A 24,190-nucleotide genomic window follows, 5' to 3' on the forward strand; every position below is an offset into this window, starting at 1 on the left:
CGGCGAGGGGCCCGCTTCGTCACGTGATACCGGAAACTGGCGCAAACACGAAATGCGAATGAAATTATGAACGTGAAAAAAAAAAAAAATTGCATGGGTCAAGGCCCAGTGATCAATCGCCGTTTAATCAACGCCATCATCGACCGGTGGGACGTACGACTGGTTCAAATCGAAAAGGAAAAGGGAATTACAAATACAACCATAGCTGCCGAACGAATCAAAATGTATGGATATAATCGCAACGGCGAAATCTGTATGGACGGATAGAAGTGGTGGTGTAAAATTGCCGTACTTACTTACGCCTCCACATCGGCGCACCTCTCGATCTGAAAATGAGAGACAAAGACGAAAACGAGATACGCTGACCGCGGCGCGAAGTCGAGCGGGGAATTGGTCAGGGACAGTTTCTTTCATGTACCGGTCCGCTGGACCACGTTGTCGGTAGAATTTGCTCGAGGGACGGTGACGACGCAAAGAGACGAAGGGGGGATCAGGGGGAGAATTTTGGCTATGAGAGGAGGACGAGTCGCTGGTTTACCTGAGAGAAGGAAAGAGAAAGAGAGCGATAGATAGATATAGAGATCGGTGCGATCCTTCAATTTTAAATCGGAGGGAGAGAAGAAGCTGAAACTAACCCACACCACTCTCCTCGAGCCATAAGACACGCAACTGTCATGGCGGCCACACGTGACGCCGGAGAGTTGAACGTCGACGTCGTTTTATAAGTTGTTTATTTATTTATTATTTATTTATTTATTTATTTATTTATTTATTTATTCACTCATTCACTCATTCCAAGGGAAGTAAGAACGAGAAAAAATAGCTTTCCTTTGGTGTAGTTTGTAACGTGTGATATACCGCGGTTTTTATTAAAGAAAAATGTTTCTAATTCTGTAATATGTGTTATGCGTGTGATATTTATCGCGTAACTTCATTGGACTAGATAAATAATTTAATTATTAAACTGATATAAATTGAACGTTAAAACCTGCAGCTTTTAAATGGATCTTTACGAAATTCAACTTGGTGTAAAATAAACTTGAACAAAATCAATCAGCTGAAAAAATCCTTCTTCGCACATTTGTTGGAGCGCGTATCAACCTCATGAGACCAAAACCTACTCTGTGATAACAGTAAGAAAAGAAATTCTATGACAAATAAGACGACCAGGGACTAAACAAAACTAAATGAATACAAAAATCTAAGTCCTAAAATACACATATATTTGTGACTATTTGTTTAAATTATTTATTTTTCTTTGTACAATTATTCGTCTGTTTTAAATTTTAATGCTCGAAGATAACGTTTGTTCAATCAGTCACGTGTCCACCTGTGTATACATATATACTTGTATATGTGATAGATGCAATAACCATATCTGGTTACATCATCGACAGTGATTCGCAGTATGAAATTTGATCGGCTTGTGCAATCAACGACAATAGCTGTTACGGTAATCCTACATAATGTCGTGCGTAAAGAAGAAGCAAATATTCTACGTGTGTTAAAGGTACCTGAGCTTGTGAAATTTGGTTAAGAAATTCTTTATCTTTTATTATACGTAATAATACGGGTGTATCCCCGTCTTTTCGAATTCGCACGGGGTTGGCTCGCTGAAATAAAAGTGGCAAACGCAAAGTCGGGGTTAGAGATTGCAGATCTAATTTGGTACGTATTATACCTGTTTACTTACTTCAACTGCAATATAATTTGTTTCACGTTCAAAATGTAAATGCATAAAAAATTTTCATCTGCAAGTTTTTACCTGTATCACGTGTCAATTGGTATAAAAGCTAGAGTCAAAATCATTAGCGGTCCACGACATAATATCAATTTCACTTTGAACATCTTTTATTTGCTGCGATGCTCGAGTGAATACCAGCTGCCAGAGATCAGAGGCGTAAAGAAAATACTTCTATTTAATTAATGCCTGCACGAAGGTTCATATTTAACATCATTATTTCTATTACGTTACATTAATTTATCTGTTTGTTATTTCTTCTTCCCTCATAAGTTGAACATATTATCGTCAAAATTTTATGATGTCACTACGTAGGTTATCGTGACAATTAAATTCAAGTAATGGTAGGTTTTATAGGTTTGTTTTGTTGAATGGAGTTTTCGGTATTTTCTCTTGTGCCACGAGTCTCTCGGGGATTGCGGTTTAATCTGGTTTCAAACATCTTTCATACATATGTACACACGTGCAAACAAAAACTTGATCTCGCGTCTCGATTCTCATTTTTTCCCTATGTTCGAAAAACTTGCTCGCGCATGGATCTCGATGTGTATAAGGACGTACACCTTTATACCTGTAACATAGATTGACGGGCATTGGCGGTGTACACATATCATAATATCATACGGACGTCAAATACCGTCATTACCGTCCAAAGCGGTTGACGTCATTCAAATTTACCCACCTGAATTATTGGCGAATCTTCGTATTGATGTCACGCGGATATTCCGCAGATAGTTGAAATGAACTCTCCTAGAGGATGTTCCACTCGTTTACGTATTCGTTTATATATTATAGTATAATCTGGTGACACATCGGCCGCGGTATTGTGTAATATAATCCAATTGTAAGGTGGACGCGGATTTGAAGGAGGTCCACGTGCCGCTGCCTAAACAAAGCGCTCGTGACGCAATTAAGTTTAGAAAGGAATCTGTCCATTGCTACGTCACATCCAGTAGAAGCCGGTACAAGTCATCGTCCTTGAACTTTTTTTTTTCTTCCCCCTCCCCACTCGATTTCTTTTTCGGCTTGCTCGTTTTTTTTTTTTTACCTCTTTCTGTTTCAATTTTTATTAAACCGCGGGTCGACGAACGCCGTAAAGCCATGAGGCAGCCAGCAGCCCACGAACAACCGCGTCGCAGTCCTTAGTGTTTGTTACACGCTATAATAAACGCCCCTGCCTCCCTCCGCACGCCATCTTGTTTTGGTCTACTTTTACAGGCGTGGCTGGTTTTTGCTTCCTATTCAGTTTATTACCAAGTTTTTTTCGTTTGTTACATTTTTTGTCCCTGCCTTGTCTCGAATCCGCCGTACATAACAGCTCACCGATTCCGATACGAATACTAATACCAATACCGATCTCAATCTCTGCCTCCTCCCCCGCCGTTTTCTCTTCATCGTTGATCTCCTTCTCTGTACCAGCTTCATCTGTAGTCCGGTAGAGTGCGTATACAATAGCGTTATACGACAATTTCTTATTTAATGCAACGAATTGAATCGAACGTCTTTATGCAGCCGTATTAGGATAACCCTCGTTGCGATTCGCTTATTTCACTCATTTGGTGATATACTTATCACACAGAGTATGCTCACTTTTCGTTGGTGTGGCGGTACGGAATGAACATTTCTTTGCGTGTAGCAGGTATACGTTACGTATGATACAGGTATTATATTTGGAAGCTGCCAGATGTTTCACGTCCAGATTCATTCATCTCTATACTACCGCACCCCTACACAGTATACTGATGAACATGTGTATGTACCCATAGATATACATGAATGTGAATTCTTAGTGGCTGAACGTTGGTGTGACAAAATTGATGGTCGGGTGCGCGAAACTTGGCACGCAGTTTAAATACAACCGTGAGAAGCCGCGCGTTACTCTATTTATAAAGCTTGGAAGAAAACAAATATCGCCTGAAATAGATTATCATTCACAACGTTCGACTTATACACCTACGCGAGCTTGCGGTGATATCACCAAGTATAATTTGTTCGATGCCACGTAACTTTATAAATTCGAAAGGTGCATAGATTGGTATAAAAATAAAAAGATAAAAATTATATCGAAAGGTAATGAAAATATTTTTCACACACTGCGTGCAGTCGCCGCTTGGTGTGTATGTAGGTATATATACACATATACAATACATGTAATAGGTTGTCATGCTGCTACGTAGAATAATTAATACCCTGCGTTTATTAAGCCTCTCTTGAGAGGCGAAATGAATTGCACGTGAGGCGTAAGAATGATTGTAGGCGGAGAAAGGCGGAACAGAAACAAATGTGATCATAGCGTATGCAGTTGACGTTGTGTCAAGAGATTTTCAGGATACAAGTGAATCTCGTGACGTCAGAGGCGTGTGAAGCACGTGTGAAGGAGATGGTCGACCGGCAACGAGATGTTGCTGTGAGAGCGGGGGAGATGCTGAAGCATCTAAAAGAACAACGAAAAACTTCGATACAGATACAGCGATTTGCCGTGATATCTCTGAAATTAATTACGCTTCGTACGTATTCTATTACACGGGATACGTGCCGTCGATAAGTAATCCCAGAAATGGATTTCATATTTCGTACTTTAAGCAGCAGCTCGTTTTCAAAAAACCATCTCTCGTAACTCTTGTTATTTCTCTAACGTACTAGACGACGAGAATGAGCTCCGCGAAGAATGAAGATTATACCTATGTTCATAATTATATCACAGAATAATGCATATCAGTGAATATAGTGCACTCGTAATTTTATCTTTCTCATTTCACTACGGTTGAAATTTCTATTTGTAATGGTATTTAAAAATCTGCACACACATGAATTTCCCTTTTTCAATTCAATTTCATTATCATGATTGTTATTATTAATGATGGTATTGTTAATGAGTAAAAAATTATCTCGATACCACAAGCGTGCGTTTAGTGTGCGTGGTATACACATAGTTATAATTCACCCACGTGCAAGGTATACTATCGTTTATTTCGCCTCGATCTTTGCTGTGCACTACGTCAAGATGTCAGAGCCGACCCGATCCGACCCGAGCCGATCCTATTATCCGGGGTAGAGTTGGTAGTTGGACGTGTACTCTCGCTGCAGGGGAACGTATAGCCGTAATGGGGCTCACAAAGCAAAACAAAGTGAAGTCAGGTCAAATACAAGACAGGCAATAAACACGGAGCGAGATAAACGGAGTGTTTTACCCCATCCTCGAGTAGAACGCGCAATGTGGAGAAGTATGGAAGGAGAGGGCAGACTTGAGATTTATCCTTAAATACCTATAAGGTGCGTCGTCAACCCTTACTTCCTTCCTTCCTTTCTCGTCGTCTGATCTCTGTCAATAATATTTATTACAGCATACACGTACATGCATCATCAAGTTACGGGAATATCGAGAAACATGCAGCGTACCGTGAAATTATTTGTCGAGAATCGAGGATAATTAACCAAATGTTGTACTCATTTTCACTGTTCTCAGATGCCACAGACAGTACCGTCCGCGGCTGGGTTCTCGTCGTCTTTCGACTATAGCCCGTTCGCCTTCGACCTCTCACTACTTCCTGAGGACCAAGACTCCCTGAACTCCCAGAGTAGCCTGCTGAAACCACCCCAGATAAAGCGGGAGGCTTGCTCGCCCCGACCGGGATCACCGAATACCTACCCGAGCCCACCCTATCCCGGGCTCTGCGGAGAACTCTCCCCAAACTATTCGGTCGGCGACGGATCACCAGGATATCCCACCAGCCCGTACTACGTGCCCCAGAGTCCTCTCAGCGCCCAGTTTTACCCGACGAGTCCCGAACCTGCCTCCAAGCAGCCTGCCAAGAGAGAAAAGAGCTTGGACCTCCTGGCCATCCTTCAAGAGTCTAGGTAAGTTTTCTACGCCACGAGGCAACTGGTCTACCAATTTGATCAAAATTGGCTTTTTATAGCTGACCGGAATGGTTTAAGAAGTAGGCGGATGTAATAAGACAACTGGGAATTCCCGCGTCTTTTCTAGGCTTCTTGCCGAAAGTCTTGGGTACAAGGATCAGGACTCAACGGACTGCACGGTGCCCTGTACCCCACCTCGTACCGAGGAGGACATATACAACACGCTGGACACGGACTTTTTCGCCAAGAAGGAGGAAGAGTCGAACCCGCTCTTGAAGGAAATACTCTTCAAGGAGGAACCGCTTTCGGTGGATTCATCCTCGCCGTTATCCCATAACACTACTGCGCTAGAATTCGAGAATTCTCCGCTTCGTGAACTACTCTTCAGAAGTACGACTGGTAGTCATCATCACCATCAGCAGCAGCAGCACCACCACCACCATCACCACCAGAATAAACCAGGTGATATAAACGGAAATTTGACTGGCGGAAGGCTCGAGGAGGAGCAACATCACCACCTCGCCTCGCCTGCGGGTAGCGATCTCCAGTTAAGGGAGGAGGCGATATTTAAGGAACACTCGAAGAACGATCACCAGCTTCTCAGGGAGGTTCTCAGGGACACAAGCTTTCAGAGAAAGTACAACCTGAGACCCGTAGATCTTGGAGGTGTTGGGACGGGTTTCGTCGAGAACATGGAGGGCAGCGAGTGCGTCGGTGACTTGGCCAGAGAGCAAATCGAACCGGTACTAAGCCTCGCTATGCAGCAGCTTCAGAAGGACTTTGACAACACTTGCGTCGCTCTAGGCATCCATCCTGGTGAGTTGCGAAAGGAGAAAACTTTTTTTTTTACTGGTACGAAAAATTGGACGTCCCGCCAATCGTTGAGCTTCCGTTTATTACGGAACGCATGCAGCCGACATACATCTGCTTGCAGACACGCGGTACGACGATGTAATTTTTTCACATTCATCTCTCTACTCGTACGTTCATACCTATGGCTACCTTGCCCCGAGCCAAGTAGCTATGCCTCTATGCCTACCTATGTAGGTATAGGTACATACGTGCTGCTGCTTCTAGTGGCGATGAGACCGGTTCTCATCTATTGGTTTAAGCGGTGACGTCACACCTTGGGATATAACCTACGCACCAATACCCGTGTCTAGTGTAATTTGCTTCTTCAATTTATACGTATAAGTATGCATAGACGATCCCCATTTTCTTTCAATCCTACCTGGAAGATTTTATGAGAGCAAAAAAATCGGTTTTTCAAACGACGCATCGCCATGCTCTTGCTGTCATTTGTATTTTTGCATTCGTCCTCGTTTAGAGCCGAGGCGGTGGAGCGCTGCTGATGTTGCTGCATGGGTCCAGTGGGCTCGTAGACAGCTCCAGTTACCTTCGGTACCGCTCGAGAGTTTCAACATCGATGGTGCCACCCTCACGTCCCTCACCGAGGAAGAATTTTGCCAAAGGGCTCCGCAGGTGAGAATAGCGAATTGACTTTCAGATGCGAACAATTCCACAGTTTCTTCGATTGACGAATCGAATACACGGATATAGGTGTATAGATGTCATCGCTACAGGCTACTTACACCAGCAGTGATTCCATATTCGTCCGACAAGGATAGGAAAGAAACAGCGATCGTGTCACAGAACTTCGGAGAGTGAGATATTTACTCGACTCGTGTCTCGGAGTCGGAGTCAGAGTCTGTATAAGTATACATAGATGCGCAGCATCATCCGTAGACGCGCGATGTTCAGTAAGGTATGCTAATATTTGTCAGAAGCGACGCTTAGATAAACGCGTTCTTACGTAACCAACGACTTGCGCGATTAAAAGTTTTGTAGTAATTTTAGTATTATAATGGGGCGCAAGAGATACACGGATATACCCATATACCACGAATATATGGTCTGTACAACACATTTTAAGAATCTGCTCTTCTCCCTGCTTTCTGTGTAGTTTTCCTGTATACATTCAAGGAAGAAGACAAAGAATCTGAGATTATGAATATTGTTCGTTTGAAAAATTCTCTTCTTCTCGAGCCGTAGACATTCATGCGAAATAAAATTGACTCGTTATCAAACCATAATCGAGTGTGAATCTTGGTTTGAATTACCCACCACATAATATACCGATTTTAATGTTTTCCGAAAATTCGATACTTCATTTTCGACTTGATAGAACAATGGTTTATTTCTACCGCAAACTACGTTAATTTTCTACGATTTTGTACGTCATTTAGAACACTTCGTAGTTTTGTCGTGGAATTTTTCGTAGATTATTGTACTTTTAAAAATAGTACATTTACATCAAATGCGTAGCCCTTTCCTATTCACTTATACGTAAAACACCATACTTTGTCGTAGATTCTTGAACTTTTGGGTAAGGTAAAAAATCGTATGTACGATTCCCGTACTTATATAGGAATTATAATACAACATAATTTTTAGTTGATTCTCGCTGTGTTCTACGGAATTCTACGAACAAAGAAATTAAATCTACTACAAGTCATAAATTTTAAGGGGACCTTGCGGTCTAGCGGGTGAGAATTTGACTGCTATTCAACATTTTTTTTTTAATGAAAGTAATGAACAATGTTATTTAAATTTTGTAGGTATGTTTCATTACTTGTAAATTTAACGAAATTGGAAATTGAAAAAAAAACAAAAATTTTTTATTATTTTAAAACCGGTGCTGAAGTCGTCCCTTCGAAAAAAGTTGACGTTGCTGCTGTTAATGGATTTGGTTCTCCACTTATCCGAAATCAAAAAATTAAAAATGATCCGTAATTATTATGAGTATATCTATCGCAGGAACTAGAATGAGGAAAAAAAAAATGACAACATGGCGTATTGTCAAACTTAGAAGTCGGAACACAGCCTGATTTTAACAACGTTTTGCTTACAAAAAAATTATAAATACTCGATGGAAAATTTTTAGTCCCTGCGATAGCTGCCCGTGTACTTAATAACATATTTTAATTTGAGATGAATCGGTCGAGTAGTTTTTTTTTATTCATTAACACAAGACAGAAAAAAGTAGTTTCGAGATAAACGCGTTTAAAATTTCAAATAAGTATTTCCTCAAAAAAATTAGATTTAAACGTGTACTTACATTAATCTGAATTGAATAATAGAATAACTCATACTAGATTCGACATTTAATTCTAATTCGACACTACTTTTTAGTTTATTTGCAGAGGTACCAGTGTATTCTGGTGCATTTTCATTTGTATATCTATTAACTTTGAACAATTTTTTTTTTTGTTTTGAAGCTTGGTCTTCTAGTACCGCTACCTTGTTTACGATCCATTTTTTTTTTAATATATTTTTTTAACAATAATAATTTTACTCGATGTTATTCTGTCTGTAGACCGAGTTATAGTAACCGATTTAACTCTCAAAACTAAAATATTTTCACTGCAACTCTGGTCAACAACTCAGGTGCGTTTTTACGAACAATAGAACTATTCAATGAGCGGACCGCCCGGACGCCCCTTCTACTTACTTTCGCGCCGACCTTCAATGCGCTGTAAAACTTAAAATACTGTGAATATCATTACCAAATTTTCACAGTATACTCTTAAGATACTATACTTTCGAAATATTGAAAAAAAAAATCGATTTTTTGAAAATTTTAGACTGCAAGTTCCCCTTGAAATGATTTTTTGTAGAAAGTCGTAAATTTTCAAAACTCGCCGCAGAAACTCGTAGATTTCTACAAAATTAAACGCGGTTCTACGAAGAATAAATTTCATAATGTTTGGGACCGAAATTTAAATTATCTATCATAAAAAGTCGTAGATATTCATAATTAATCGAATAAAAAAAAAAAAAATTAAATCTACTTCCAACATGTCATTTTTATAATTTTTCGGAGAAAGACTTAGATTTTTATAATTTTTCGTAGAAATTTGTACTTTTCTGTGAAAAATACTACACTTTCTCGCGATTATTTCCAATCTTTGACGCATTTATACGATGTTTTGCTATTTTCTACGATTTCATACGACCCGCAATTTTTCGTAATTTGATGTAAAAATTGGTTTCCCCAGAGTTATCACGCGAGCAATAACGTGATGCGGCAATAACTTTGACGTCAAGCGGTTAACAAACTTGTAAACACGCAGGGAATATAATAAGATATTTGCTGGAGAATTCCCTTTACAGTTTGTAATAAGAAAACTGATAATTACGGGAAAGGACATCTCGGAACTGATGTATAAGCCCTGAGCAAAAGTGATCTGCTATTAGAAGTGAAAGTGAGTTTCTGGGAAATTGTACTCGTTCTCTGCTGCACGTAACGTGATACTTACAGTGTAAATTTAAAAGAACGAAAATCTGTTTTCTCTTACCTCTATTATATTCAGGCGGTGGAACGATTTCCTGGTAGAACTACCCCCCACCGCAGCTTCCCGTGATATGATTCTTCCGTATAGTTATACAATGTTTCTACCCGTGACACGTTCAAAGATATTGTACACGATGAAATGGGATGAGTAAAAAGTAAAATGTATTTCTACCATAATATGCGCGTAATAATAATTTTTGTATTGCATTCCGCATAAACTTGCTTCAATGTAATTATTATGTATAACTGCACACCTGCACGATCGGAGAAAGTCGGTGCTGTAATATTTCCTTGAACTGACAAGCCGACACGCGACTGAAATTCAAAAATATGTATTTTTTTTTTACAATAATTCGCGGAACAGGTCTTGAAATCGCAGACTTGACGCCTTTTTATAATTTGTCCGGCGCATACATTTGATACAGTGCGTAATCATCGAACTTTCTATGCCATTGCCAAAACATTTACACAACGTTAATTCGCTGTATAGTTTCTGAATATTCTGCAAAAAAAAAAAAAGGGGAGAAAAACGAGGCATTAATAAAGAATAAATCATTTGCAACTATTGTTGTTGCAAAAATAATTTACGATTAAATTCTATACAAATTCTCATTTCATCCATCCAGCGGTGCGGAATGATTTTCTTTGGAACTAGACACGAAAAAAGGCTGCCCCGTGAAACAAATATATTATGACTCGGTATGAGAATATACAAAGGAAGAAAAAAAAAGTTAAAAAAGTAACGTAGCTACGACTTGCACGCACAGTCGCTCGTTGTTGGAGTGGTAACGTTTTTTCGCGGAACGATTAGAAGATCGAATCGAAACACTGCTCAGGGCCCCGCAATAGAGAATAGATCACGCCTTGTGATTCATTCGAATAGTTGTACCTGGCTGTAGGTCTGTATGTATTTAAAATGAAAGAATAATACCTATGAATACTTCAGAAATGACAAAAAAAAGTATAAGGAGAATTTTTCCACGGGGGTAAATGGCAATTTGTTGCCAAGGACACGTCTGTCGTGACACACGCGGATATCACAAAGTTACGCAATCGGATTCATTTGATTTCATCAACAGTTATAATTAAGAAAAAGCAAGAGAGAGAGAGAGAGAGAGAACAGGAAGAACAATTCTGTACACGTATATACTTATTTATATACATAAACATTGTTCGTCCAACTCTCACGTGATTGCTCATTCAGTGAATAATTAACTGAGAAAATTATTCAAATTGTTCCGGCTACTCGAGATTGGTCAATTGATGAACTTTCCGACTCCCCGATTGGCCAGACCGACGCCATAACGCACAGCACGCCGAAGTGGGTCGCACACACGCGTTGCGCATTATTGCCGACAGCTTTCTCTTTGGCATCGCGAGTCACTCGACGTCTATTTACCACCAGCCTGTATAATATACAAAGAAGAACACCTCAAATTGCAATTTTTATATACTAGTATTTTCTTTTAATAATCGAGGGTGGGGGGGGGAGTCATTGGTAGTCTAAAACGAGAATTTCGTCCGTATTCTGCAGTAGCTTTGGCCGCCATCTTCAATTTACGGTTCAAGTCGGTAAACATCGGTCGTAGACAAAAACTTGTTATGACCAGAGATGTAGAGAATTAAATTTCCTACAAGTTTAGTTGTTACCATTTATAGTCAAAAGTTAAAGATGGGTGAATTATTTGGACAAAAACAAATTCCCTCATAAATTTAAGATATTGGCTGAAACTACTGCAGAATCTTGTTGAAATTCTGAATATATATACCTATGACCCTCCGCTACGATTAAAAAAAGGAAAGAGCGGTATCGAAAAATTGCAATTTTAAGTTTATCTATATTCCGAATGGACGAGTATTATTATACCAGCTCTCCGCTATATGCAAAAGTATATCTACAATGTTCCTCCGAACCGAGGAAGCAAGAAAGCAAGAAAGCAAAAATAACAAAAATAAATATAATGCACGAACTGTATGCATATAACAGTTGTTGATCGATTGTGTTATCTGTTTCACAGTGCGGCAGCATGCTTCACGCTCAACTGGAGATCTGGAAGGCGGCGGTCGAGGAATCCCCGAGAAACACCCTCGCAGCCTCTTGGAGCCCTCCTGGAACCGTTCCAGCGACACCCGCGAGCAGCGCCAGCGACGCTTCCTCGATGCCCGCTTCGGTCAACACCGCTGGACCAGCGTCCGCGGGCAGCGGTTCGGGATGCGCGATGCAGGAATATTCGGAAGGTAAGCAGGGATACTGAAATTACGTAATTATCCTCTTGATCCCAACTTACGACCCTCTAACATGCCTTCGGAAACTGCATTCTCTCAACAGACGAGGAGGAAGATCCGATCCCCGCGCAGACCGCCGGTGGAAAGATCCGCAACGGTGGATCTCACATTCATCTCTGGCAGTTCTTGAAGGAACTCCTGCAGAACCCAGGAGTACACGGATCCTGCATCCGGTGGCTGGACCGAAGCAAAGGGGTCTTCAAGATCGAGGATTCCGTGCGGGTCGCGAGACTCTGGGGTAAGCGGAAGAATCGTCCTGCTATGAACTACGACAAGCTCAGCCGTAGCATAAGGCAGTACTACAAGAAGGGAATCATGAAGAAAACGGAACGCAGTCAGAGACTCGTTTATCAATTTTGCCATCCCTACTGCCTCTAGGCGAACAAGATGCGTGAAAGAGGGAAAATCTTACGGATACTTTGGCCTAGTTGTGTTGAGTATGCGTAAGTCAAACCATTGCACTTCCGTCCTCACATTAATTCGTATACTGTATAATACATTTCTTAGACTTATTGCGTAGAATACAGGTACCGTATCAAGGTATACCGTGCCGAATCACCGATGAAATTTGTGCTCGACTTACGATCGGACGAATCTTCGTTGCGCGGTTATTTTAATTTTTGTGCATATTCTTAACTTTATTATTATTATTACTAGTATTATTATTATTTTTGTTATTATCGTCATCATCGTCATTGGCAAAGAAGCTGATACGTGCAGAAACGTAGATGTATGTTCGAAATTCGACCGGAGTCGAGCAAAATTATAATCGGGTTGACTTCCAACTCTTTCCGATCACGTATGGATGAAGGTGGTAACGAGGGGTAAAGAGTTTAAAACCGGAAGTCCTTACATAATGATCCATCAAACGTTACGGTTATTGTTTGTCGGACAATAATTTGAAACGTGTCGAGGTGGGTGTGTTTATTGAATCAGTGTACGCCAATTACGGCGATTAATTAAGATATTACTGTTCTTTTTATCGCATATACTGTAGCTTCGTCTTCTATTTGTATTTCCTTGCACGTCAATATGGCGGTATTTTTTCCTCATTCTCTTGCCTTCTTATTTGCATATGAATTGGGATATTTCTAAGTAATCTCTTATATAAGTACAATAAGCATCGCCCGGGAGGTAACGTCCCGCGAATGTGATGTCTTACATATGTAGCAATATTCACTTTCTCTCTTCATTCTACGTCTTACTTTTTATTCTCTTCTTACTACGGTAGCTTCAAGTTCTTTTCTTAGAAAAAAGGGAGAGAAAAAAAAGAAAAAAATTAAACGTAAAAACGTACGTACGTATACTTAAGCCTCCTCTTGTATTTGCTTGCTGGTCTCAATCGTTGGTTGTTATGTCACTATAGGCTAGTCTTAGCGCGTGGAACTGTTCGCTGCTGCTTGACTGGTCTCGCTGTCCTCAAAAAAGTTTTAAAAAAAGTTGAAAAAGCTCATGCAATAAAAAGTAAAAAATACAAGCAGACAATTCTAGACGCGGCACGTTGTTGCAGGTACGTGTTCTCCTTGGAACACTAGTCGAGCCTCAAAACTGACTTACGTGTGGCCCGTTTAAATCGGTGAACCGTGACAAATTGTTCACGCGTTTCGCGGTAAAAGCAAAAATTTCGTTGCGTAATCGATTATACTTGGTTATAAAGTAGTCATGAAATACGGTTCTAAAGAAATAAAATAAATATCGAAATCAATGTTACATCCGTGATTAACGGTGTCCACAGTCCGATGTTTGCATTTTTTGACATCTTTCACTTCAAAATTGTTGGAAACGTTGAAATGATGTAGAAGGGGTTGAACAGCAGGTGACATAATACAGCTATGAATACGATTCAGACTGGTGATTTTGGTCCCATATATCTATGATATATTCAACATTGTATGTTCCATGAACGATTAGGATTTAAGGATTTATAAATTAAGGATATAGGCTCACGTGGGCTGACATTGAAAGTTAGATTATATTAATGTAAAAATAAGATGCGCGCGCATCTGAGTTTAAATTTATACATGCAAGTATATATATATTTATATATACACACACACACACACACACACATATATATATACATATATATATATATATAATTATATAATATAACAATTTTCTATCGGAGAATATCTATTCTGCCAGTAATTATAAATATATCTTTATTAATAGTTATGGACGTATTGATCGTACCTTTGAAAAAACACAGTTGTTTTTTTTTTCAATATACTTAATGTTACGGATCCCTTTTTTGGTTTTACCGTGGCGTAACGCGGTAATAACAAAGTTCTAGAGATATAAAGGTATATCATTTCGATACACCTCTCCAGTTTCGTTCAATCATTTTATATAGCTGTAAATGTAAGTGTTATACATGATGTATACACTGGCAAAATTATATTTATTATCCTGCTTTTTACATGTACATAGCTCCTTGTTACGCTTTATCAATCTTTACTACCGCAATTATATGATCTTTACTCAATTTATATCTATACAATAATCATGATTGCGTATTTAGTTACACATTTGTGACCAACTTGTGTACTTTAAGAGATATTATAAATTTTATCGATAACTTTTTTATCGACAAGTTATTTAATCAAGTATAGGTTTATAATGTGTTGTCTATGGGTATGCCATGAAACATGCCGAATAGATGTTACTATGTTAAAGTGGAAATAAATTTTCACGTTATTGATGCAATATCCGATTGTTAACATCCTATCAGAACAACCCAAATATCGATTAAAGAAACAAGCTTTTCTTTACGCGATATTTAACGACTGACAATGAGTTTCTTGGCATAATGTTGCGAATGTATATGTATATATACATGTCTTTTTATAATTACTACAGTTGTACCCACTGCAAGCAGTTTAATCTTTGCGACGGTTAAATACTATCTATATACGTACTCACAAATAATTAAATTCTTAATTATTCATACATATATCTTCATAGATATATATATTTATAGACACCTATGTATTTTATAAAATGTATTCGATTGAGATTATTATTTTTACTAATACACACATTAATCTTGAATATTGTTAAATATTTATAATGAATACTAACTCAAGGAAAATAAACCAGCGAAATATGGTTCTGTAGTTTTTTTTTTGTTGGAGTCCACTAATATCCTATAGTAAAAAACTTGGGTCTCATACCAGACCCGTAAATTATTTGTTTATAGTCCATGTGTGCAGATACAAAATTGATTCGAAAATATTACAAAAGTATGACGTTTAATAGATATTGAAATAGGGAGTGAAAGTCTGAATAGCTGGAACTGTTTCAAGTGAAAGTAAGGATGAATCATAATCGTTCCATAGGATATAACGACGTAGATACGCACGCACACGATGGAGCGTGTCCTCGAATGCGTGAATCACCGCCGTCGTCTCACGTATACGCGTCTTTTTAGCCTTGACGTAAAACATTCTTCTTCCTCTTGCTCTCGTTGCAAAATCAAACCTTGCCTCATCAAATTCTTGCTAATTGTCACACCAGTTGCCATTAAAAATTTTTAATCAATTATTATGGGTAGGCATATACGCTGTAATTAAATGAGAAACAAACTGCGTCGGTGAAAAAAGCTCCAAGGCGCTGTTCGTATTCTGAGGAATTCAACAGAATATAGTTACACAGACTGCGAGGAGAATGAGATATTAATCGCGATGAAAAAGAAAAAGGTTGAAAAAATGAAACGAATAAAAGAATCGAGTTTATAGCCATAACTCTGCAGTGCGATTTGTGGGCGGTTTCGGTACGTAGATACCATCCCGGGATTTACGAGAATTTAATCGGACAATTAATCTAATAGCTTGTTGCAACAACACCTCTCGACCGCGCAACGATGATCGAAGCGAAATAATCCCAGGAACAAGACTTGAACCGGTATTACAAATACATACAATATATCCTGGGCTTGCACGCGAAGACCCGCCATCAACAGCGAGCACAACACAGAATAAAGATGCAAAGGAGATGCCGTCGACGGAGAGATAAGAGTCGTGAAATGCGCGAAAGGAGACAATTATGATTGTCTTCGTTTCTCAAAGAATATTCATAATTATACCGTGTAGGTACGTTCATTTGCTTAATTCGAATGCGCGAAACTAGTTCGACGTGTATGAGATTTGATCAACGAGTAAAATTCCCGTCCATTCGACTTTGCTAATGGATTCCCAGTCCCAGTTTCCAGGTGACGTTTGCACCATAGAGACATATGATATACAGTAAACGTCCCGTGAGCGTGATAATAATTCTCCCGTCGCCCTCTCTGTCGCTTTTTCCATGGAGTACGGGCGACGAGCTCTCTTCATAGAAGTAGCTAGGCAGGCGGACGCAGCTACCCCTCTCGTGGCCCCCACTCCATGGGAAGAGCGACAGAGAGGACGGGTGAGTTATTAATTATCATCTGTCCTTCAGAGAACTGCTTCAAAGCCGTTCACGGGACGCTTACTCTATTTTATATATCTCTACGGTTTGCACCCGGGTCATACCTACCGGCAGGCGGATCGCGAGTGCCGAAGGCACCTACGTGTGGAGTTACACCCCCGCGATACCGACATCCATTCCACCAAGGACGACAACATTCTCCACGAAACTAATTGCCAGCTATAGTTATATCAGTATACCTACGCACAAGGCGTGCATACGTACACGTATCTTTCTATAATCGGCGCTGTATGCAGGATCGACATTACAGCCCTCCTGCACTCACTGCAAAGCCGACACAGGCACAATACCTCCGCCATTTATCTACATTCTGCGGCGAATGCCTCCTAGTGTGCGTCGATCTACACGTGGAGTATAGGCATGCATACCATACGTGTGTGCAACGTGCAACCGTATAGTCACCGTTCTGCAGCCATTACCTCACCACTACACATCTGCATCGTTATCTCTATCTACGACACGCTAAATTTATTACCGCGCGGCTTTTGCAATTTATACTTTCATTGCTCGCGAGACGCAGAGATTCGAGGTCTCAACTTGGCTTTATCGACACTCGGTTTTATGCTGCCATACCTATACCTCCACAATCCACCCTTTGTACGTTGTACATATATACTTATATATACATTATACATATAGCTATCGGTTTGAAACCTGCCATTCGGGGCTTCTGACTGTTTAATTATGACTGTTATCCAACCTGGGAGCTAAAATAAGAAAGACAAATGTTCGTTAGATAAAATAAATAAGTGAACTCACAGTAATTGCATTGCAGGTGGCTCGGAAGAATTTTAAAGTAACACCTTATTCACATGCCCAAAACAGTCGTGAGGGTCTCAAAAGATTATGGCAAAGTGGAATTGAAAAAAAAAAAATAATGGATCGCCATGAGGGAGTAAAGATACAGATACATTTATTTCAAAAAGTTGTCTCGTTTGGGAAAAAGGAAACAAGCAAACTGCTGCTAGGAAATCTACATCCCAATAAACATTGACATCGGTGGTCCCAGCCACTCTGTATAAGTACCACAATTGCAAGGCAAGAAATCCTAACTGCACCGATAGGCAGCAGAATATAAATCCAAATCAGCACCTAAACACCACGTTCGCCGCAAAGTCCTTTTGTAATATCTGGATGCAACGAGGAAACTCCCAGTGCTACAAGCAGCGGAATAGTAACGCAAAATCGTATCACAATTTGGTCAGAAATGACAATTCAATCATTTCGACTCGAAGGTTATCGACTGACACTGCGCCAAAACTTATGTGCCTACAGGTTTCAATCTCCGGCACAGTTCTAAACCGTTTGTAAGACTTGAACCCAGCTTATCGAGCGTTGTTAAGCATGGTGAAATCCACAACATAGCCAGCGCCTCGTTGCTAACGACACCGTCAAATGTCGATCGGGATGTGAGGCAGCTAGATAGTGAAGGTGCTCGTATTTTACATTACAAATTTTGTGAATTTTCTAACCATTGAACCTCGCTATTCTTATCTTTCATCTGAGAATAAACACTGGACCAAATAGTGATTACTCTGTGTTCAGGTAACGTATGCAATAGCTTTTTCTTTCGCTGGTATCCAGTAGCCATGATTCCTTAATGACGCAAGACAACGTCGCGTATACAGAGCAAATTGCTAACGACTGTATGGTCCGTCGTCTAATGCGCACGCGCTACAATACGAGAGCGGCTATTTTCAGTACGACTAGCCGTCATAAATTTATTTTATACAACACAACTGTTGTCGTTAAATACAACTGCCAGCGACAACTGTCAACATTTTCAGGTTAGGTTCATGATGGTTGGTCACTCTGGGAAACTAACTCGAATTTTCATCAGACGACGGATCATGCAGTTGTTAGCGTTTCACGCTGTATATGAGTAATCTAGTTAGGCAGTGAATGAAACATGTTGCGCTGGGAAATCGATAGAGATCTTAACTCGTGACTCTCCGTGGCTGCTGCAACACTTTTAACGTCTAGGAGGTGATCGCTTCGTGTTAATTCCTTAGGCATGTCGCTGATTGAGTATTTCTATTCCAGATCCCTCATGGGTATCAAGGACTGGCGACTTTCACGAGATAGAAATTATGAAGCGAGAAAATGTCTGTAAGAGAGCAACGATACAGTTCCGAAATCAGGTATGAAACCGGTGACGACAGATCAACAAACTTCGATGAGTCGGATTCCGACATCAAGTATACCAGCACCCCACTAAAAAAAATTGATCTAGTACATCTTCGACAAAATATATCGGCCCCTCTGAATTGTGACTCGGAAGAATCGACGGATGTCAAGACCTCCGTAACGAGACCTTTACCCAAACGGAGAAGCGCCCAAGTTTTGAAGAAGCAAGGGGTTCCCAGAACTCGTAGAACTGGGATCGAGAAACAGACGGGGAAAAGACAAATACGGTCGAAGAGGCGAAGACCAGAAGAAAGCAGAAACGATGATCGCGGGAAAGTCGACGAGAAAACGACGACAAGGAGACCTCGTGCCACAGACGGAAATGCGGATTCAGAAAGCCGTAGGAGGGCGGAAAATCTACAGAGACAAAGTGAGTACTCTGATGACACATTTTTTCAGTAAACCCAACAACGGCGATTCTCGGGTACAGATTCGTTCTCTTTACGTTGAAACATTCCAGAAAAAGCAGCTGATGAACTACCGATTGCGGAACTATTGCGAAATGCGCAGGAAAATCAAAAAAACAAAACAAGGTATGAGGAGCCATCGCCCATGCTGGAGTTGACAACTGACACGATTTACGTTCAGGGGAGAAACGGGTTCAGTGCAGTGAAAATTAGGAAAAGCAACAAGGTCGAAAACGCCACTGAAAGGTTTTTGAGGCCTATACACGTCGCAATCAAAATGCACAATCTATCCAAATGTGTGATGATCTGGTGCCAGGGTCTTCTCGGCGGTATCGCCTTGACTCAGATCCTCTTGGTGAGTACGGAAGTTGATCAAAGTTTATTTACCGTTAGGGGGTCGTTCGTACTACACGTGATGCTGTTGGGGGGGGGGGGGGGGGGGGCGGATGATCTGTGCTATCGTCACGATTGCTGACGAGGGTAAGGAATATTCCGTAAATGAGCGTCACGGGGGGGGGGGAGGGGTTAAAATTCCGAAAATGAGCGTCACGTGTTTTATGAACGGCCCCGAGGTATGAACTTTTTCAGATATGAAGAAAAGGAATTAACTTTAAGGCTGATCTGATAATTCTAGGTAGCAAAAATGGAGGCTGATCCCAGTCTACTCGCGCTAATAAATGCCACTAACTACCCCCAGATAATATCAGGGATATTTTTATTTCTCGTCACAATAAGTCTTCTCTCTGCGATGGACAGGTACGAAAGTGTATAACAATATTCATTACGTATATTCGCTGTATAAATTGGCTTATGCTCCACGTCGATCTTCATTTCTGCAGCGTGCATGATGTTGTAATACTTGTGAATTTTAGAATTGATTTTGGACATTTCGACCTGGACCAATTTTGCATGATTTCTTACCGCCGTTGCTTGGCAATAGTTATACTTCTGCTGTACCTTGTAGCGATCTGTATTCACTTGACGGAGACAGACCAATATAAAAATTCAACAACTCTTGATCAAGGAACACGGCAAATTGACACGGTGAGCCTTAGCGTAGTTTACAAAGTTCACATCGAGTTATAAATATTTCGTGTTACCACGAGCATAACTGAAATTCTTTAAAAGATTTAGCGATCTTTTTGCATGTCACTTGACGAAAATTTTCCGGTCTATTTTCACCTCAGATCCGAACCGTCGATGATGAATACACCGTCCAAAGTAATATGTACACTTGGAAATACGCACTTTGCATCGTGGCCTGGGTCTGCATTGCATTTGGGCCGACTGACGACATGACCACAACGCATTTGGAAGCTCTACTGGAATATGCCAAGTAACATGCAGATCGAAGCTTCCCAAGGTTGAACAAGCAATTGAGCTGAAACATTCAACTATCAGCTATAGCACAGTAGTTTCTAGTTTACACATAAATATAAATAAATGTTGCGATGCTATGGTCAACACTAGATTCTGCATTGACGTCAGATGAGGCGGTAACCCAATGCAGAGTAGAGCAACAATACAAAAGAGCTAATACCAATCATTAGAGTTTCTCATGGCGAACAGTAAGTTGAGGCAGTCCATGACTGTGCTCAGCTCAAGACAGTTATACCGATTTCATGATGAGTTACTTGTGCACACCCAAAAAATTGAATGTAACGTGATAACGGTTTACTAAAAAATGAACGCAGCAGCCGTATACACTGTATAACATTTTTCGATGCGTACTTATATAGACTACAATTTGGTGTCGATTTAAGACTATCTTCGGTAAATTTTCAAATTGACCCCAAAAATCGGTCGATAAACGTTCACACCAGCCAATTTGAACAATAAAATTTGTACAGTGCTCATCATATATTACTGTATCCTACTGAATATAATGACTAGTCGAAAGTTCTCACAATTTCACAGTCAACATTTGTAATGTAAAAACAGGTGAGTTACTAAGCGAGTGCAATCTCTAGTCGTGTGAAATCAAATGCAGTAAAAGTGTACAACCCATCACCATATCTCTAATTGAAGGACATCAACTATTGATGAAACACGAAAATTAGTTTTTGCACAAGCTTTGGTATAAGCTAATAGAGGAATTACAATGTTATGTGTGTATATATATATATATATATATATATATATATATATATGTAGCACAAGATTCATCTACACCACTTAAGCGTAACACTAGAAACACGTGAACCAGATTTGAGAATAGGAATTTGGAAATAGAGAGATAAATAAATAAGTAAACCCTGTGTATTTTTACCGCGGGACTTTAAGCGAATTCTCCAGCTAGATTCAGTTGATTCGTTGCAGGAAAGTCAAACTAAAATAGACGTTGGGGTGCCGGCTATAATAGTAATAGATATATTCAGAAACTATCGGTATTCGAATTATGACTCTACAAACGTTATTCAAAGTAAACAAGTAAAGTAAATACACTAGCACTAATATGACTAAAATTTATAAAATTAATCGCATTTACTAATAAATATTATCATTTATGGGTCATAGGGGTCATCTGAATCATATAAAAATGGTGACCTAAGTTTCATACACAAGCGGTAACATACATACACATTACTGTTCCTTACATACACACAGTCATACGTAGTTCAACATCGCAATATATAAAGTGATCTTGAACACAATTCAAGCTTATTTCTAGCGAAAAGCAATTGCATGTAGTCTGAAGACGCTGAAAGCAACGAATCAAATATTACAGACGCAAAACAGTATAAATGTCGTATAGTTTCAGAGTTGTGAATTCCACGAGGTTCTATGTATATATAATATGATGTTTATTTGCTCCCTTATCAGGGGTACATCTGCGGACCCCCGTTCCGCTTACACATCCTCTCTTAACCTCTACTTCACTTATATTCTATACTTATAAACTATGTAACAATTTTGTTTTACACATTTGTTTTTTTTTTCCTTCTTTTGCCTCCCCTCTCTCTTCTCTTCTCCCTCTTCTTTCTCTCACACTCAGGCTCTCACACACTACCCACTATCTCCTCACTCACTCTTGCATCCTTCATCTTTCATCCCAGGACCTCCGTTTCCGCTACACTTTTCTATTTTCCCTATTACTCTGCTTTTTCTTCCACCCCTCCTCTTATCTTCTCTATTATTTTCAACCATCTTTCTCTTTGTCCCTCCTCCCCCAAAACTTCCCCCCTCATCTCTTGCCAGCCTCTCTCTATCCCTAGCCCCGAGCATCCTTCCCACACATGTTCCCATTTCTCCTGCTCCATCCCACATATACCGCACACCTTATTTTCTCTCTTCTCCCAATACCTATATCCCTTCAGCTCATCTCCTAGTCTATATTTTGCTATCCTTCCCCACCTTTCCTCACTCCACCCTTTTTTAAGGTATCCTGGCACTCCCTTTCCCTTAACAAACTTATATTCCTTGTTACTTCTCGACCCTACAATTCTTTCCCATCTCTCTTCCTCCTGCCTCCTTCTTTCTACTTTTACTAAATCCTCGCCTTTCATTGCACCCATCTCCGATCTTCTCTCCACCTCCACCATTTCCCATCCTCTATCTTCGAAGAAGTCTCTTCTCTCCGCTTCCCACCCCATTAATCCTCTCCCCACTCTCACCCTTTTCCTCATTTCCATTCTACATCTCCATGCTAACTCCCCGCCTTTTCCTTCCTCTAACCTCTTTTCATAACCCCATGCTCTCATTCCTGCTCTTCCTTCCAACATATCCCTTTGTAATTCCTCCCTTACCATGTACCCTGCCACCCTCCTGGACACTCCAAGAACCCATCTTAAATATCTTTCCTGCATATCCTCTACTTCTTTTCTTCTTTTTCACCCCCAAATTTCAACTCCATAACTAATCACAGACCATACCAACTTGTCAAACAACCATATTCTTCTACCCCAGTCCTTTGCAAATTTTCTTTTTCCTATTCCCCATACCTGCCCCATTACTTTTGCTCCTTTCCTAACCCTTTCCTTAACATGCTCACCTTGTTCCCCATTTGCTTTCATCACATACCCTAGGTAGTTATACTTACCCACCTCTTCTATTTCCCTACGCTGCCGATTCCAAAACACTTTCCTTTTCCTCCCTCCCCCCTTCCTGCACCTCATTATTTTCGTTTTCCCCGTATTAACCTCCAACCCTTTCCTACTAACATACCTTTCCAATGTCCTAATCATACCTTTCATATCATCCTCATCCTTTGCCAGCAACGCCACGTCATCCGCGTACGCCAATGCATATACCTTCTTCCCCCCCGATAAATCTATTCCACCCCACCGTCCTTTCTCTAGTTCGTCCTCCATATCCGCTAAAAACAGCACGAATAACAATTGACTCAGTGGGTAGCCCTGCCTTACTCCCTTTTCCGTCCAAAATTTTTCCCCTACCTGTTTCCCCACTCTTACCCTTCCCCACGTTTCTTTTGGCACCTCCTCACATCTTCTTACCAATCCTTCCCTCACCCCATTTTTCTTCATGTCTTCCACTAACTTCCCGCGGTCGACCGAGTCAAAAGCCGCCTTGAAATCCACGTACATTATTATTAATTTCCCTTTATTTTTAGCTATTTCCCTACTTATCAAATAATTTATCACGTATATGTTATTTATCGTTCCCCTTCCTGCTCTGAATCCCGCCTGACTTTCCGGCAACAACTTTTTGCTCTCCACCTCTTCCTTTAACCTTTTTTCCAATATTCCCACATATATTTTACACGCCGTCGGTAATAATGTAACTCCTCTACATTCTTCTACACTTTTCCCTTCCCTCTTTTTTACTATTGGTACAACCACCCCTTCTTTCCAGTCCTCTGGCCACCCTTCTCCTCTCCATACCCTCTGGCACACTCCCCACAACTTCCTTGTAATTTCTGCACCCCCA

At 40.3% G+C, this 24,190-nt stretch overlaps 2 protein-coding genes across 6 annotated transcripts in view; both read left to right on the forward strand.

Annotated features, from left to right (window-relative positions):
* Positions 1–15,350, forward strand: part of Ets98B (DNA-binding protein Ets98B) — a 28,091-nt gene extending 12,741 nt beyond the window's left edge. Inside the window, exons 1-6 of one of the 2 annotated variants that reach the window (XM_046620498.2) lie at positions 203–1,668; positions 5,208–5,599; positions 5,730–6,418; positions 6,930–7,084; positions 11,975–12,194; positions 12,286–15,350. In XM_046620498.2, coding sequence (XP_046476454.1) covers positions 5,208–5,599; positions 5,730–6,418; positions 6,930–7,084; positions 11,975–12,194; positions 12,286–12,620 — 1,791 coding nt within the window. In that variant the 5' untranslated portion in view covers positions 203–1,668 and the 3' untranslated portion in view covers positions 12,621–15,350. Of the gene's footprint in view, positions 1–202; positions 1,669–5,207; positions 5,600–5,729; positions 6,419–6,929; positions 7,085–11,974; positions 12,195–12,285 lie in introns of those variants that run through there. The other variant, XM_046620497.2, reaches the window with a different exon arrangement.
* A 2,588-nt stretch (positions 15,351–17,938) lies between these two features.
* LOC124216227 (uncharacterized) lies at positions 17,939–21,164 on the forward strand. Of its 4 annotated transcripts, none has more exons than XM_046620499.2 (6): positions 17,939–18,254; positions 18,753–19,266; positions 19,357–19,658; positions 19,938–20,059; positions 20,176–20,347; positions 20,491–21,164. In XM_046620499.2, the coding sequence occupies exons 2-6, from the start codon at positions 18,813–18,815 to the stop codon at positions 20,641–20,643; spliced, it is 1,203 nt and encodes a 400-aa protein (XP_046476455.1). In that variant the 5' UTR covers positions 17,939–18,254; positions 18,753–18,812; the 3' UTR covers positions 20,644–21,164. The 4 variants fall into 4 exon arrangements, with proteins under 4 accessions (XP_046476455.1, XP_046476458.1, XP_046476456.1 ...); XM_046620502.2 differs by having other exon boundaries at positions 17,939–18,140; XM_046620500.1 differs by lacking the exon at positions 17,939–18,254 and adding an exon at positions 18,429–18,496.
* The last annotated feature ends 3,026 nt before the right edge of the window (positions 21,165–24,190 follow it).

Source organism: Neodiprion pinetum, chromosome 4 (assembly GCF_021155775.2).
Source record: "Neodiprion pinetum isolate iyNeoPine1 chromosome 4, iyNeoPine1.2, whole genome shotgun sequence".
Taxonomy (NCBI): domain Eukaryota; kingdom Metazoa; phylum Arthropoda; class Insecta; order Hymenoptera; family Diprionidae; genus Neodiprion; species Neodiprion pinetum.

Bases quoted from the DNA above. Each gene is read 5' to 3' on its own strand.
- LOC124216227 (XM_046620499.2), top strand. From the start codon at position 18,813: ATGTCTGTAAGAGAGCAACGATACAGTTCCGAAATCAGGTATGAAACC. The intron at 20,060-20,175 runs GTACGAAAGTGT...TGTGAATTTTAG, and splicing joins CTTCTCTCTGCGATGGACAG to AATTGATTTTGGACATTTCG. The intron at 20,348-20,490 runs GTGAGCCTTAGC...TTTTCACCTCAG, and splicing joins GAACACGGCAAATTGACACG to ATCCGAACCGTCGATGATGA.